The 17640-nt window shown below is 41.0% G+C and overlaps 1 protein-coding gene across 5 annotated transcripts in view; it reads left to right on the top strand.

Annotated features, from left to right (window-relative positions):
* Nucleotides 1-14898, top strand: part of COL14A1 (collagen type XIV alpha 1 chain) — a 213351-nt gene extending 198453 nt beyond the window's left edge. For 4 of the 5 annotated variants that reach the window (XM_045453805.1, XM_045453809.1, XM_045453808.1 and 1 more), the window contains exons 46-48: nt 10518-10595; nt 12230-12385; nt 14033-14898. In XM_045453805.1, the coding sequence (XP_045309761.1) occupies nt 10518-10595; nt 12230-12385; nt 14033-14112 (314 nt within the window). In that variant the 3' untranslated portion in view covers nt 14113-14898. Of the gene's footprint in view, nt 1-10517; nt 10596-12229; nt 12386-13203 lie in introns of all 5 variants that reach the window. The other variant, XM_045453810.1, reaches the window with a different exon arrangement.
* The last annotated feature ends 2742 nt before the right edge of the window (nt 14899-17640 follow it).

Here is a 17640-nt window from a genome sequence, read left to right as displayed (position 1 = left end):
CCTGAGGTTCTGTGGTTAATTTGAAAAAGATGGACTTTGTTCCAGAAAATGAGAAAGGGGGAATGTGAAAAGAAGATGCAACCCAACCGAGTTCCCCCGAGCAAACACAGGTAGGAAAGGAGTCCGCCACTCTCCAGTTGCTGAAAGTCCATGATAGCGCCGCTCAGGGACATAGAAATGGCAGTCAGAGCAGAGAAATGTTTGCGGACACACAAAAGCTAAATCCGAGTCCCTAATGCTCATGCCCATTTCCTGTGAATCAACAAGCCTGAGAAACCTGGAGAGAAAACTGGGTCCCAGGTTGGTTCAAAGCTGGGAGAGAGAAGTAGGGTTCTTGTGTTCAATATTTCTGTGGTTGAGAAGAGCTGTTGGCACTGAAGATACATCTGACTGAAAACTTTGGCCACAAATTCAGAATAAAAGTGTAGCAGTTGTGAGACAGGAGTGCCTTAGTGGTAAGTGTCCGTAGAACTTCTTAATGTCCCTTTTCTCCTGGTTTATTCCTGGAAAAATGATCTTTATGGGACAGGTCAACTTGATTAAAGATAGAGGGTTGGCAGGGCTCTGGTAATAATTTTCTGGCTGATACTTAAATATTTACAGGTCTTCTCTGTGATGTTGTATTATATTTGATATTCAGTTGCATGAGGCACAGCCTTTTCATTGCTGTTCAAAATCTGCTGAAATGCATGTTTCTTTTCTCATCTCCTGCTTCCCCATTCCCTGATTCTCATCTCCTGAGAGGTAAACTCTGGATAAATAAAGGTAGTTTTCTCTTTCCTCACCCCATAATTATCTGATAAAGTCCAATGCGAATGTCCTTTGGAACAAGACTCTGTTCTCTGAAGGGTTGGTGGATTGTTTTCTCCTAACGTATAGTAACCTTAGTGCATTGGAAAGGAATGCTCTTTTTTTTTTCTTGTATCATCTTTTATATTATAAGGGTTTTTTTCCCCTATTACAAAGTGACTCTGTACATTCAACATGACTGCAAAGAGAAGCTCTATGTGTTAGTCATTTATTACTATATAATAAGCTACTGTAGAATTTAGCAGCTTAAAACAATGAAACATATATGCTCATGGTTTTTATGGGTGAGGGATTCGAGAAGGGTCTAGCTGTGTGCTTCTGACTCAGGGTCTTTCACGAGCTTGAATCAAGATGTCAGCAAGGCTGTGGTCTGTTTTGTCTTTTTTTTTTTTTTTTTTTTGCCGTGAAAGCTATTATAATTGTTTCTGTGGCTTAAAATATTTTGAAACCCTTAATTGGAGGGTCTGTATAGTAGATCTTATCAGATTCTTGCATTGGATTTCAGTCTCTGTCTGGGGTAATGGGTATCATGTTAGAAATATCACTCTGATATTGGAAGGTTAATGCCATCTCAGTTAAGATGTCTTTATATGGTCCCGGTTTATATTTTCTGCTTCACTTCAAGTATGTACTTTTCCCTTTGGCCAAACTGAACTGCTCAGTGCTCTCAGTATTGGTCAGCTCTTGCTGCATAACAAACCACAAAAATCTCAGTAGGATACAACAATAAATATTTTTTTCACCACATATCTGTGGGAAACAGGGGCAGTTCTGCTCTGCTGGGGCCATGGCTGGAGGAGCTAATAGTTTCCTAGAGGATGTAACCCTTATGGCAGTGGCAGAAACAAAACAGGGCAACCCATCCACCTAATCATATTTCAAGCCTCTGTTCCTGACATCGCCACCAACGCCCCATTGGTCAAAGCAGGTCACGTGACCGAGCCCAACTCCAAGAAGTCAGGAAATACATGGGCCTGAAGTAAGAGAATGCGGGGGCGTATAAGTCTTTTGCAGAGTAATGAGGAGTCGAGACCGCTAATTCGGCTTACCGCATTCTTCATACGTGTCTTTTCCCTTCCTACAGCCCTCAGTGCTAATCCCTGTTGTGCCCTGTTCTTGTACCATTTCATGGATTTTTTCACCTGCTCTTCTCACTCCCCAGAACCCTCTTTTTTCCTCTGGCTCATTCATACTCAAACTTCAAAACTCATCCTAAGACTCACGTCTGCCAGACCACTTATTCCTCCCCATGGTTTATTTGTTTGGCCAGTGTATTGGTTGTTGCTACCCTGCTCGATTCCAGCTGAGCCCGACTGAGTAAGATCTCCCTGGTTTGTGCTCCCCAAGCACATGTCTCCACCACAGAAGTTTCTCATTAAACCGTAATCGGCGATGTACTTGTTTGTCTTCCCACTGGACTGTGAGTTCCTTGAATGGGGCTGTGCCTTTCATCTTTACATACCACCCTGCAAGAAGCCTGAGCAAATATTTGACAAATGAATAGACACCTACCTCATTAGACTATGAAACATATCATTTAGCACCCAGGTAGAATATACTTTCTTGAATTGTCTTTTAATGATACCACTTCTGTTAATCCTGTCTCACCAGTAAGGCCACATGCTCCCCAAAGACCAAACTTGTCTATTTTCCTTTTGTTTTTCATCGTACCTGAAGTACAATAGTCATTTCATGAATCATAAGTGATTTATGGTGTTGATTACTACTTGGCTAGCTTTTTTGGCTGCCATTTGTCCTTCACCCTAAAGTCATGATAAAAACAGAAGTCCATGTGGCTATAGTACATCAATCCTAAGACATCCTGTTAATAGCCAGTTACTGCCAACTTGACAATGTCAGCATTTTCTTCAAGTCATTATTGTGTAAATTCAGCCAGAAAAACAGGGTGAGATATTTAAATAGGAGGTTTGGTTTTACTGGATAGGAAATACATGTAAAATAGCAAATACATTGGACATTTCAGTGCCCAAATTTTGGTGTGTCTAATTTAGATGTCTGTAGTCAAAAGATCAAGGGACCTCCTGCTTATAATGCCTGTGTGTGTGTGTGTGTGTGTGTGTGTGTGTGTGTGTGTGTACTTTATGTGTATCTATCCTTTGAGAGACAGAGACACAGAGACAGAGGCAGAGATATTTCTTTTATTTTTTTATTTTTTGTAATTTTTATTTATTTTTGAGAGGGAGATAGACTACGAGTAGGGGAGGAAGAGAGGGAGAGGGAGACACAGAATCCAAAGCAGGCTCCAGGCCTTGAGTTGTCAGACAGAGCCCAATATGAAGGCTCAAACTCACGAACAGTGAGATCATGACCTGAGCCGAAGTCGGATGCTTAACTGCCTGAGCCACCCAGGGGCCCCAGAGGTATTTTCTTTTAAATGTAGGAATGTACTTTGCCATTTTCTAAATTTCTGGCCTTGTACACAAACAAGTAAAATGGAAATAAAACATATGCTTACTTAGATGATAAAATTATATTAGCTATGATAAACCATTTTCTGTGGATTTTTTAACATGGCTTTTAAAACAATAAATACATTACAACCAATAAATATACCAAAACATATTTGTATAGCTGGGCAAAACATATATAGAAATGACATATTCATTAACTCTTTTCATTTTGATTGGTTCTAGATTTAATTAGATAGGAGATGTATTTATCTTAATAGTGGACTCTTCATGCTTCTTATGAAGGGCTGTTGGTCATAACACATTTTGTTTTACACTCTGCAGACTCTGGCCTTATCCCAATGCCTGACAGAGCTTTCTTCTTTTCCAAGAGCAGAGAGCATCATAGCACTTTTCATTTCTGCAAGGAATAAAAACTAGACCAGGCACTAATTTAAATATCATCAACTGGTTGAATATTCATACTGAACCCAGAAAGTTCATTTTTGAACCCATAGAAATTGGCTCATTTTTCTTTGAATTATTTGTCATTTTCCAAACAGTCCATGCTAGAAATAACATAATAGCATTTATGAGGGATCAGTCAAAACTTTGGAGCTGAAACTGATAGATGGGTATTTGGTCTGATAGTCTTACTATAGATCATCGTATCGGTTTGCAAAACTATGGGGACAAAAATCCAGGATTTCTGGTGCCTGATTTAATCCCTGTTCGTTTTTACCATGCACCTGCAGGTGTGAACAGTTAACCTGCACATGACAACATGGGGTTGGTATGCACTGATGAGGGGTGCTCCTCATCTTCTTTCCTGTCTTTTCCCTTTTCCCTTTACAACCTCCATCCTACTCCTTTCCCCTCCCCCCTCCCTGCTGCACTCCCTTCCCCTCTCTCACTGCCCAGATGTCAGTGTGTCTAATTTAGACATGTGTGATCAGAAGACCAAAGGACCTCCTGACAATGTTACCATGCCTCTAACTGATAGGAAAGCCTAAAGTGCAAATATCTTATTGTCTTGATCTTGATCTGGTAGTGGTTCCTTTGGCCACTGGGTAGCCCTACTTAATGATTCAACATGTTTTCCTCTGGCTTTTCTGTGGGATTAGCTCAGTGTAGAGTTGGGCTCTGCAGCATTTTCCAGTCCAACCTGAACGAATTTTATTGCTTTGTAGCGCCCCACGGGGGCAGACCCAGGTTTTATGAGGCCCGGGGTTTAAACGATAGGGGGTTCCTCTTTCAGAAAAAGAGTATGAAGGTACAAAAAATTAGGTAGATGGTATTGAAGGATTTTTTTTTTTTTTTTTTTTTTTTTTTTTTTTTTTTTTTTTTTTGCAGTGGAATAGCTATCCATTGGGCCATATCCAAACTCCTTAGCATGTCATGACCTGGCCTAGACTGCCTGCTTACTCTACCAGTCCCCAACCTGCAGCTGTAAAAGTCATAGGAAACCACTTGGAGTTACCCTTGCACACCTGCCTTTCAAGACTTAACTTCAAGGGTCAGCTCTATCGGAAAGCTTCCTGTGATTTCCCACAGATGCCTCAGTTCTGTACTTTCATATCTTGTCGTAGCTATTCTCACACCATGTGTTATAGTTGTCCGTTTGTCTGTTTCCCTGCTATGTGGTGACCTGCTACAGACAGGAAGGTGCCTTCTACTCTGAATACTCAGAGCCTGATATTGGGATGGACCAGGCGGTTTGCTTTCAGTCTGCTCTTCCCCTTCCGTTAGCTATGCCTCACTGTCTTTCCAGGCTCCCTTGGCCTCTGCTCCTGAGAAGGTTCAGCCAATAGGAAGCATTGAGGAGGATTAGAGAATTTGAAGAGGGGAGAAGCCAGGATATTTCTCCCCTCACCCCAATCCCTGCCTCCCCTGGAATTCCTGTTGTGGTGATGACTTTTACGTGGCTCTTGTTTCCACTGGAAGTCTTTCCCTCTGGTTCTAGATCCTCTCAGAAGGCTCTGGGCTCTGGGCTCCAGTCACACCATTTCTTCCCATTGTCCCTGTGCTCCTAAAGGTGAGAGTGACTTCCTGTTGTTACTACTTTATCAATTGCCTCATCATCTTTCATTGGCTGCTCAGCCCTTCCATCACCCATGTAAACAAGTCCCTGCATTAAATTCTCTCTGCCTGAACCATCTGGAGGGCTTTATCTTTCCCTAAGTCCTGAATTATATAGTCATAGTAGATGGGCAGTTGTTGTATATAAAAAAAAATACAATAAGGAGCAACTCTTAGCAATGATTTGCGAAGTTTGTTTACATTTGAAAACAATCATGTATTTTCCAATCTTGGCCCCCTTAGCCGAGACCTTAGCCAAAACATGGAGTCCCACATGCTGGTACTAATCCCACAGGCCAAAAATGTAGCAATAGCAGACTCTGGAAAAGTGCACAAAATACTTAGTGAATTAAATCCAATTATTCTGCCATCTTGTAGCTAGGTGCCTCTCCAGTGCCTTGCACTTGCATCTAGGAGGCATTCAAACATATTTTGAATGGAAAACAGACTGTGCTTGCCATTCATTGTCAGCATTTCCTAGGCAACAGACAATATAATAACATAACTGAAGCTTTGTCTCCCAGTTTCTGTGACTTTTTGGTACAGTTACAATGAAAGCATTGCCCAGGCTTTGCATATGTGCCCGGGCATAAATCCTGGGAGTTGCTCAAAATGTCTGGGATCAAGAGAATAACTGTGCTCCCTGGAATAGCATGAGACTCTAGCGTGGAGTGCTTGGTATGGTTGGGGGGGGGGTGCAGAGAAATGAGTAAAATCTCTCTATTCAGAGACCAACGGGCCAAAGAAAATAGGAAGTAGACAACCAAGGGCCCAATCCTGGACATGCAGTCAGTGTGAGCAGGATAAATCCTCCAAATAGCAATGCTGAATCTCGCTCAGAGCAGAGGACAAGTATGCAAACTAAGGGAAATAAGCTGAGGAAATGTGATAACCACAGGGTTGATTTCTGAGCATGGGACCAGAGAAACCGTGCACGCTGACTCAGCAGGCAGTTCCGGAGCCTCACCTGCAGTGAACAGGGCAAAAATGCAGCCTGCCTTTTGGGATGAAAAGGCAGGGAGGGCAGTGGTTCAGTGTATAGGCTTCAGCGCCAACCTGCTTGGCTTGAAATCTTGGCTCAGGGACTTATTAGGGCAGGTATCACAGCCTTCTCTTGCATTAATAGTAGTGCCCGCCCTCTTGGTTCTTGTAAAGACTGAATGAGTTTACACATGTCAAGCATCTAGCATTCAAAAATCTACCAAAGTAATTTATAGGCCTAGTTGATAAACTGACTAGCCACATTTTTTGGTTTGTCAAAGTCTGCCCTTGAACTTAGGATTTCATCCATTCATCCATTTGTTTGACACATATTTCTTGAGTGCCTTAATATGTGACTGGAACTAGGAATATAATGAAAAACTAAAACAAATGGGTCTCTGTCTTAGTAGACCTATAAATAAATAAATAAATATATATATATATATATAATAAACATAAAATATAAAAAATAATAAATATAATATATAAAATATAAATAAATATAAAATATAAAACAAGTATAATAAATACATGTATATTGCAGGGCCAGTGTTAGGTTAGTGGTAAAAGAGAATCAGGTAACCCTGAAATGGTTTCTAATGAGACTCTTAAAAAAGAATGAATATGACAAAGGTACCTCTCTACTGGGGGATGTTGCTAATGTATGTGTAGGGGCAGTAGATACATGGGAAATCACTGTACTTTGTACTCAATATTGCTGTGAACCTAAAACCAACCTAAAAAAATAAATGTTTTAAAATATTTTTAAAAGAAAGAACAAATGAATGAATGAATGAATGAATGAATGAATAATAATCATCTCTCTGATTCTCCTAAATATTTTTGGTAACTCAAAAGAAAACTAAAGATATTTTAATCTTACCTAAATCATATTTTTGGTAAGCTGTGCTCAGTTTTTAGAAATGGCAGAAACTTAAACTTATTGTAATCTATTATATTCATCTCTTAAGAAGCACCGGCAGTTGATATTGTCAAACAAAGAACTTGTTACAAAAAGCTGTGTTCCCGGAAGCCAGGCATGTGAAAGTAAAAAGCAAAGCTCCAGCATAAAGTATTTTGTTTGTTGATCCTTCAGAGGTCATGCTTGCTTATAAGAGTCAGCTACATGTTGGTGTAGACATTTTCATTCAGTTAGTCTTCCAGTATTTACTGGGCCACCTACTCTGTGTGAGGTTCTGCTTGGATCTGACACTAACAATAAATACGACACGATCCCTGCAGTCGGTAGGCTCCTGGGCTCAGGCTAGATGAACAGGAGAACAAGCAATGCAATGAGGTAGGTGCCAGAGGAGGCGTGGACAATACAGAAGCAGAGAATTTATTTGTTCATGCATTCGTTCACTCAGTCAGTATGTAAGTTCCATACAATGTGGAAGGTGCTCTAGCGGTGTCAGGGGTATAGCCATGAATCAGATAGACAATCCTTGGCGTCTGGAATCCATTGTGCATCTGCTCATTATGGTTGCAGAGAAGCCTTGAGTTGGGTCTTGAAGAATGAGAAGTATTTATGAAGACGGCCAGTGTGAAAAGGGTATTCCAGAAGGAGGGGCAATACTGTGCACTCAGGAGTCCCAATGCCTTTTGAGGAAACGATGATGACACATGACTCTGGTGACTACATCTCAACACCAAGTGGCTTCACATTCAGTCCTCATAAAGAAGGACAGGCTGACATTTGATTTCTTTCCTTTTAATCATACATGGCTTATAAGGCTTATCAAAAGTATATGGGGATCTATTTTTTAGAGATCTGAGGTCTCTAAGCTTAGTCTTTAATTTCAATCCTCATCTTAGGTACTTAATTATTGATTTTTAACATGAGTTTTTCATTCCAAGAAAAAGAGTTACAACCAAATTCAGTTGTCATGGATATGAATATTCCTTCAGTCTCAGAACCATAAGTGAATACATGGACGAATATTAATATATTAGCCTACATGTAGTTGGAACATATCTTTACTTCAAGGATAATAAAATCTAAAATTCTCTGTTCATATCATTATATCCTTAGAATTTTTTCAAGGCATTTTGAGGGGCTGGAATATTTTTGTGAGACTCTTCCTCTCTTACCTTGATTTGTAGTACAGATAATATCAAATGCCACTTGTTTTTCCTTACATAACTAGAAAATTAAAACAACTAGGCTTTCTACTGCCCAATCTTTCCCACCTTTCACTTTTCTTAATGAAGAAGCAAAGGATAAATCAAGAAACTCTTATCAGAGAGTTACTCCTGAGAATACTTTCCTGGATGTGCTGTTCAGCCTCAACTGCATTTCCCACTTTGGAGAATCATTGAGAAGCCATGTTGTTAATGTTGATCCTTGAGTACCGTAAGGTCATGGGAGGCCTCTGAGTCACCACACGCTTAATCATGAGCAGCCTGCCATTAGTCATCTGTGTATGTGTTCTAATTCTTGAAAAATTAGTGGTTCCCTGTGGGGAAAGTGACTCTCATTCAAACAGAAGAAGAGGCAGTTTCTGCTCAATTCCCAGATGCATGTTAGGACACATTTGCATCTGAGAGAACACCTACCAGCTAAAAAGTACTTCTTTCAATTAGCTACTAAACTAAGAGCTAAACTGGGAGCTAATTGGGTGATATCTAGTAGATGCACCCAGTGTGGTTTTCTGTCTAAACAACTTGATAGCAACTGAGTATTACATGTTGGTTAGTCTGAGTACGTTGTGTGCTTTTTGAACTCAGATGCAACTGTATTTTTACTTTTTAGAAATTACCATCTTCCTTATGGGCTCCTAAGAGAAGAGTCAGACCCAAAACAAGAGGTCGTAACAGGCTCAGTGGTCAGTGTCCTGCTCTCTCCCTGCTGTGCTGGTCTCTCCTGAGCTCAGAAAATACCACTAAGGCCACGTGTGATAGGCCTGGGTGTTGGGGAGGCATAGCAGTGGGTGAAGGAGCCCTGATGACCACTAACAAGGAAGGAGCACTTAAATGCCAAGTATACCTTGACCCCAAAAGGTGGTCCCAAGGAACACAGCAGACACTGAAGCTTCAAATCAAGGGACAGTCATTATGTGTGCTGTTAGTTGCTCACTGATCTTTCTCTCTCTCTCTCTCTCTCTCTCTGCCAACTATTCCCAGAGCAAATACTACATGAATGCCTTTATTTCTGGAAGTTATAAACCAAGATGTTAAAAGTGATTATTTTCAAGGGCTGAAGTCCTTGCTTGTGGTGTCTTTTAATTTGTCTACAGTGAATACGCGTTGCCTTTAGTAAAAGGAAAAAGTTATTTGTAATTTTAAGCATTCTAAATCACTTGCATGCCTGCCCCCTATCAAATTGGTTATTGTCATTTGTTTATGTTTCCTTCTTGGCTTTGCCAATTCATACATAATTTCTCTGTAAGTGTAATTACATACAGATGCAATTCTGCATTCTGCTACTTCAAAGCATTGTTGTACATGAAAAACAGACACCAGAGACCTTCTGTGATGTGAGCCTGGGTAACCCGGCCCTCATCTGATGCAACTCTGTCTCTCAGACTGGTGGCCCTCAATATGGCATGTTTTCACCTGTCCAGCAACCTTGTGATAGAAGCTGTTGGGATGATGAGGTGTCAGAGTATATGTTTCTTTGTTTTTCCCCTGTGAAAATGTATAGTTTTGTTAATAGCACTGTAAATTATTTGGAATAAGGAGTCAGCTCAGTGGAAAAGAGACATGAATAGGTTTAGACTTTTATGGGGCTGAATCAGCCAAATCAAACACAGGCTTTCCTGAAGCTTCCAAGTTTTTAATGGAAACTCACGCTCTTCAGAACTTTGCTGCCTAATTATAATTCATGCCTTTTGCAGATACATTACAGAGTGGACCAAAAGGAAAATGTTAGACATGTCCACTTGTGATTTCTATTGTGTTACTCTGGAGTGCCAACTGCATACGTCGAATGGCCTGGTGCGTGCAAAGACACGGGCCAGTTCCTGGCAGGCTGACCCACTTCAGTAGGAAGGAGGAAAATAAATTTGCAGTACCACAAATACGGACAGCATGCTCAGCCACAGAACCGGGCTCCCCTCTATGACTGTACATGATTCACAGTGTCAGAATTTAATCTCAAAGCCACCGGTAACCATCACCCCCAACCAACCCACACCATTCTCTTTACCAGAGAGGTAATTTTGAAGCCTGGAAACATGAAACTACCTAGATTTTTGTCTTAAGGACTTTTCCCTCTTTTCTTTATTTCCTTCTCAACAGGTCTAACTGGCATCAAAGGAGAAAAAGGAAACCCAGGCATTGGAACCCAAGGTCCAAGAGGCCCCCCTGGACCAGCAGGTAAATCTTTCTACCTAACAGGAAGCTGCACAATGGGTGTCCTAAATCTTTATATTTCCCTTGACATCACTGGTGAAGAAAATGGCCGTGTTACATCCTTGCATCTAACTGGAATGGCTGTATTTCTCATTCCCTTTTTAGAAGGCCAGTTTGTTAAGTGATGATTCTCCCAGAAGCTTATAGCATATTCTGGGGTCCAGTTGGCTTCATGAGTTAGGTTATGCTAGGCTATCCTGAGGTAACAAATCAATCCCAAATGCTTAGTAGATATACATAAAGTTTGAGGTAAGTAAGGTGGCTTTCCCCCATTTTGGAACAAAAGGCTTTTAGGAGAAAGATAAGGAGGCACATCAGCCTTCACCTTCCTACATGGAGAAGGCCATATGTCACAGCCATGCATATTTCACTGGCTGGTACTAGCCACACTCTCAGTTGAACTGCACGGCAGGCTCCAAATATAGAGGAACACATGGGTATTTGATAAACACTCAGAGTCTCTGCCACCATGGCATTCTTACTGAACGAATTTTGTGTAAGTTTTGTGCACATTACTATGTGCTTTGACAATGGTCTCTAGATTATCATCCTCATTATTAGAATTATAAGTTTGCAGTTCTATTGGACATTTATAATCCAGTTTTAGCCACGTTGAATCAAATGCTTTACAGATTTTTCTTTCCAGTCTAATGATGATTTTGGAAAGTGCTTTTTCTAGGAGGGATTCCTAATGGAATAAATCGACTGAGCATAAATGCTCCTAGCATTAGAGCCTGCGTGAGAGGCTGATCTAGGATCATGTGTTCCACAAAAACAGTGATTGGTGAATGTTGACTGGATGGAATCAATGTATCTAAGAGCCGCAGCACTTTTCAAATATAAGGGGATAATTGTTCCTAATTTCCATTTAGGTTTTAGTTGAAAGAATGTCATTCTTGGTTGAAGAATGCCTTTGAAGCACTATTGGAATCCGGGCCTGAAAGCAAACATAAAAACAAACAAAAACACTCAGCTCAATACACTTCCTAATATCAGAAAACTTTTAGTCTCTCTCCCATTTTCACTCAATCTAAGTTCTCAATTGATATAAGGTAGCCTCAAAGAAATTTTGGATTAGTATTTTACGCCCAGTTTCAGACTTTTCCTTCTTCTCCTGCAGGATAATTTCTTTCACACTCAGGCTAATTTATTTCGATGATCTGAGGCCATAAAGCAGTATAGATTACGAGGCTGAGATTGAGTGTGTTTGTGTGTGTGCATGTGTGCACGTGTTCATGTATGCACGTATGCTGGATTCCCACTGAACTGCACTGGGAAACAGGAATTCTGTGATGAAAACCAGGTCGAGAGCGGTATGTTCCTTTCCCTTTAATATCCAAGAGGTGATAGAAAAGAATACATCCATTTTGCTTTCTAGTTTCCTGAGCTGATTGAAAGCACTGACCTCCAGGAGAATGTATGATTACAGTATGATCCAGTTTAGGAATAAAAACTCAATGAGCAGGGAGAGGCAGACTATCCTAATTGTTAAAATGTGTGAGGTGGCTTTTTTTAAGAGTTAGTTTACTTCTTGGGAGTCTCAAAACTCACTCTGTGATGGTGAAGACCAACTGTTTTCATTTGTTGGTGCTTCTTAGGACCTTCGGGGGAGAGTCGGCCAGGAAGCCCTGGGCCCCCTGGCTCTCCCGGGCCCAGGGGTCCACCTGGTCACCTGGGGGTGCCTGGACCACAAGGTCCTTCTGGCCAGCCTGGATACTGCGACCCCTCTTCGTGTTCTGCCTACGGGGTAGGAGGTAAGTGCCGGCCTCTCGTGGGCTTTGAGCAGTGTTTTGCTATGGTTAGAACTATATGATGGGGGTACAATGAAAAGTAGACCAATTATGGGAGGGAGGCAGAAGTTGTGCTCCTCACTACCTTAAATTATTCAGAGATATCTTCTATGAAGTGCTAATGACTCTAGAGGCTACCCCTTTAAAAACCTTAAGAGGAAAATGACAATAACATCATGTGTAAATCTTTCTTGTTTACAAATGGCAGTCCACACCTTCTTGGCCTCCGACCTCACGTTTGGTCATTGCGGGGCATGTCTGAACTTTCTTTGGGTGCCCTAATTCTGTGTTACTGCTGTGGTGTGGTTGTGATGCCCTGTAATTTTTTACTCTTGTTTTGGATAAACCTCAAACTTAGAGCTTTCCCTAGCGAGGAGGGCCCCCTAGATTCTTTTGGGTGACCTTCTGCGCACCACATGCATGTTACGTGACCAAAGATAGTTTTAAGAAGAAACAAGAGTGGCCATGCTGTCCTTGCCTCGTTACTAACGACTGGACCGAGACTCTGAAAGATAATGCTTCCTAAAAACATCTGCAGCCTGCATGTCGGCGAGTTGTGCAATGGGACATTTTCTGACATAGTCACTCTTGGAAGCATCAAGAGACATGTTCACAGACTGCTTTGGGGCAATAAACTTATTAGTCAAAGAATTTTAAGTTTTCTGCTTTAGGAGAAATTTAACCTTATTTGCCAGAGGAACTGGTCAGAGTTTTGCTGATGTGTTTTTCTCTGTTCATCTCTTCCCTCCTTGTTCTCTCAAATCTCCCTGTCCCTTTTTAAGATCTGATCCCTTACAATGATTACCAGCACTGAGGTGCATCTCCTCCACTCTGATTACATTGGCCTGGGCAATTGGCTACGGATACAGAACTGTCCTGTTGACTACCACCACCCAGCCCCTGCCCCTAACAATGGGCACCCTGCTTTCCTGCCTCACCTGCTTCCCTCCCTGCCCACTGTCACATCTCTTGCCCTCCCTACTCGAAACACGTACACTGAGAACACTGAAACTTCACCAAATCCCGTGGGTCAATTGTATTAGCAACCGACCACTCTGTATCAGCCTGGCTAAGGGTGTATGATTGTGTACCAAGGATTTATCCCTAACTTTTCTATGTGAAGGCTCAGTAGTAGTTGTTGAATGAAGCGTGCCTTCTCCTCTTTCCTGTCCCCGCACAAGACTGATGGGCATCTTCCTCCCTGACCACCCTACTCTCCATTCTCCTCTGACCCCCTCCCTTCCTGACTGTCCCCTGGTGATGGGTTTCTAACCTGAGATGGGTTTTGGTAAGATTTATTTTTCTGTTACAATTCTGCTGAGATTCAGGGTTCCTTTTGTAAATAAAACACATAATATTTAAGCAGCTGGCTGTGATCTGGTTTTCTAACAATTTCTGCCATGTATCCGTCCCTTCCTTCACTAACCATCTGAAACCTCCTGGGGAAGGCGCACGCGGCGTGGTGGGTCAAGGTGGCTACTGCTTTCTACCCAAGCAGGATATCTCTGTAGTTTAGTGACCAAATCTGCCTCTTACGGACCCACACGAGGAGAGAATATCAGTTTATGGTTCCTGGGTCCTATCAAGTCCCACCCCACTCTTCCTCTCTAGCTCCTCATCCTGATCAACCAGAATTCACTCCTGTCCAAGACGAGCTGGAAGCCATGGAACTGTGGGGCTCGGGGATCTGATAGCCTCCGGACAAATATGAAGACCAGCTACAAGAACTCTTAGAGAAACTTATTCAAGAAGAATGTTGTGATGTGGTTTGTATGCTACCTTTTGGGGGCTTGTTTCATCACCCTAAGTCTCCTTGGGTATTGTTAATATTGCTGTCATTAACAAAAAATTGTATTTAAAAAACTCCCTTCATCTATGACACCACAGGATTTGCTTCTCTCTGCTATTTTAATGGCATGCCAGATTATTTGTTTGTCCAAAGAAGAGTGCTCAAAGAAAAATTGGCAAGAAAAATAAAATTGAACACTGGACTCTTTTCTGTGTTAGACGATCTCAAGTTCTAAAATGTATCAAGACAGCTATGATTGTATTCAAAGGAAACAGAGTAAAAATTTAAAGAGATTCAAAGATTATGCCATTTATCTCTATCTCCTATAGCCTTGCTAAAAAGAAAAAGGGACATTATTAGAGAAACTACCTCTTGATTAACTGATCTGCCCGCCTCTGAGATCACTTGGTAACTCGTTTCACTGGTATCTAAGAATATGTTTTAGACTATAACCTTTCTGAAGTTGGTGACTTTAAAAATAGATTCAGTGTTTCAGTGGTTTTGACATGTAAAATAATGACTTGCCACCAGTTCTGATGCAAGGAGGTCCAATTTTGATGAACAATTTATCCAGCAGTATTCCAAGGCTTGCCCTCTTTATCTACATGGATTACTTTGTACATGCAGATAAATTTTTGCAAACCCATTTCCATTCTCTTTTATAAGCAAATAAAATTTTAAAATAACATCTGTGGGTTCTTTTTTACTGCATTTCTAAATGCCACCTTAAACTTTTAGTAGTCTTAGCTGAGTTTTAACCAGAAAAACAACAGTTGGCTTCCTTTAGACAGGCATTCAAATTTTCATTTATTTATTCATTCACTCATTCATTCATTCATTCATTCATTCTCCACTCATCCATTCTGACTGTAGTTAGAAGCTAAACAGAAGAAGCAGTTGATGTGGGCCTAAGGTAGAATTTTATCATTCATTTATAATCCACCAGAAAATTCAAGACTGGTGCTAAATAATTGTTTACCAATAGTTGACTGAAGCGTTGTCTTTTTTTCTGATATTAAGAAGAGTCTGAAAAACTCCAGAAAGGAAGAAAGGAAATGAGGGTGAATCTAACCGACTTAACACCTAAACCATAATATGTCTTTTGCTCACAAAGGAAAAATCTAGATATTTGAGAGATATTTAGGTTCTATTATCTGCTTGTTGAAAATAAAATGAAAGAGAATTATAAACTTAGCGTATGCTCCTTTTCCAGTGGCATCTCCCTAGTAGCAGCTAATTTAAAAGGTAGAGGTGGGGTCATTTATAACCAGAAGTTGGATTCTTCCAAGATCAATGAGGTCTTCTGACCTTCTTCGGTTTCCCTCACCAAATGGATCTGATCCAAGACCTTTCCAGCCAAAGGATTCAAAGATCTACTTATGTGCCTTTGGGGATCCAGGCAAAGACATTTTTGGTGCCTTTTCGGGAAATGAAAGAAGAGAGTGAGCAGATGCCCAACAGCACTTCCTTTCTAGTTATGGCAAATCATTCCACATGTAAGAAGCAGGACTGATGAGGAGGAGAGGTTGCACAAGGGTGAGCAGGATGACTTCACCCAGAATCACGTAAGAGACGAGGGCGTGTCGTTAGTTACATCAGACCTAAGAGAGCCCTCCTTAAATGACTAGGGCATGTTCGTAGTTACATCAGACCTTTGTATCAGATTTCTTAATCTTTTAACGAGCGAGTAGAGAGAAGAATATTCTGTGTGTTTGGCTCTTGGAAATGCATAGTCTAGTGTCATGTCACTAAGAAGACTCTCAAAGTCGGTTATAAACAGTGAAGTATGAGCCACTGGAGGTTCTACTCCATTCATACCATTCTTGAGTTGTTCAGTTACACTTGGATTTGATTTTACTTGGTGGTCTAAATTTGTTTATTTATGCTACAGAAAAGTTTCATTAGTTTGGAAGGTGTCATCACCTAGACCCAGTATATCAGATTTCTGTTGCGTGAAATGTTCAAAATAAAAGGTATAATTCAGATGTAGGACTTTTGTGTTTATAATACATTGCCTTGTTAAAAGCTGGTTTAGAATTGCATTTAAAAAAATTTCTTTTAATGTTTATTTTTGAGAGAGAGAGCGAGAGCGAGCACAAGTCGGGGAGGGGCACAGAGAAATGGAGACACAGAATCCAAAGCAGGCTCCAGGCTCTGAGCTGTCAGCACAGAGCCCTATGTGGGGCTCGAATTCATGAACCATGAGAACATGACCTGAGCCGAAGTCAGATACTTAACCATCCGAGCCATCCAGGTGCCCCTAGATTTAAAGTTTTATTTATTTATTTTAGAGAGAGAGTGAGAGCAAGCAAGGGAAGGACAGAGAGAAAGGGAGAGAAAGAAAATCCCAAGCAGACTCCACACTGCCAGCACAGAGCCTGATGTGGGGCTCGAACTCATGAAACCGAGATCATGACCTGAGCAGAAACCAAGAGTCGGACACTCAACCGATTGAGCCACGCAGGCGCTGCTTGAATTGCATTTTTATTGACTTGCCTATTTTGGCAGGATTATATTTATATCTTAATTTATAGTTTATACCATTTGTGAAAGTGTATCTTCTCGTATACAGAAAAACATTAGTTTTCAGAATTTTCATCACTTTTGTTAGAAACTCTCAATTTCTTTTGGGAATAATCATTTAAAGGTAGTATTTCGTATTCAGTAAATACTCGATTTAACTCCAGGACAACTCTCCCTCTTTCATTTCAACCTCCTCTGCCCCACTCCATCCTCCCATAACCAGTCCTGCTGTGTACCAGGAACTGTTTTAGTTTTTAGGATAAGTATATGAATGAGAGAGATGTGGCCTTGTCCTCATGGAGCTTCCTGTCTAGTGCTAGAAAAAGATGGGAAATGAGTGAATAAACGAGCAAAATTTATCTCAAATTGTGATGAATAGTTTAAAACACAGGAAAAATGCTGAGAAAGGACTAAAACGAGAATGTAAAAAAGCATTTGCTCCCACCTGGGTGAACAGAGATGACCTCCCTGAGGAGCTCAGATTTAAGTTAACACATGAAGATAAAAAAAGACGAGGAAGGAGGATTCAGGCTCAGATCTTGTCAAATATAAAGTCCCTTTGTCAGGAAGGTGCTTGTTCATGTTCAAGGAGCTAAAAGGCCAGTATGGCAGGAGAGTGAACAAGATATGGCTGGCGACCAAAGCAATTTAGGCAGTGTGCCAGTTAGTGATTTTGGTTTTATTTTAAATTCCATGAGAAATGATTGATGGTTTCAACAGAGGAGTGACATGAGCAGTTAGTGAAGGGAAAATTGCTTTTCCATTGAACTATATTGCTGAGCTTGTCTAAAGCTGTCATCGAGCAGTTACTCTAGGCCAGGCCTACTCCAAGGGCTTTAAAGTTGAACCAGTGAGGTTGGGTGTTGGGTGATACTATGCTGTGGTAACAACAGTTCCTAATGTCTCA

Source organism: Leopardus geoffroyi, chromosome C3 (assembly GCF_018350155.1).
Source record: "Leopardus geoffroyi isolate Oge1 chromosome C3, O.geoffroyi_Oge1_pat1.0, whole genome shotgun sequence".
In the NCBI taxonomy this organism is placed as follows: Eukaryota; Metazoa; Chordata; class Mammalia; order Carnivora; family Felidae; genus Leopardus; species Leopardus geoffroyi.
Note: the sequence above shows the minus strand (reverse complement) of the source record. Positions and strands in the feature narration are given on the sequence as shown.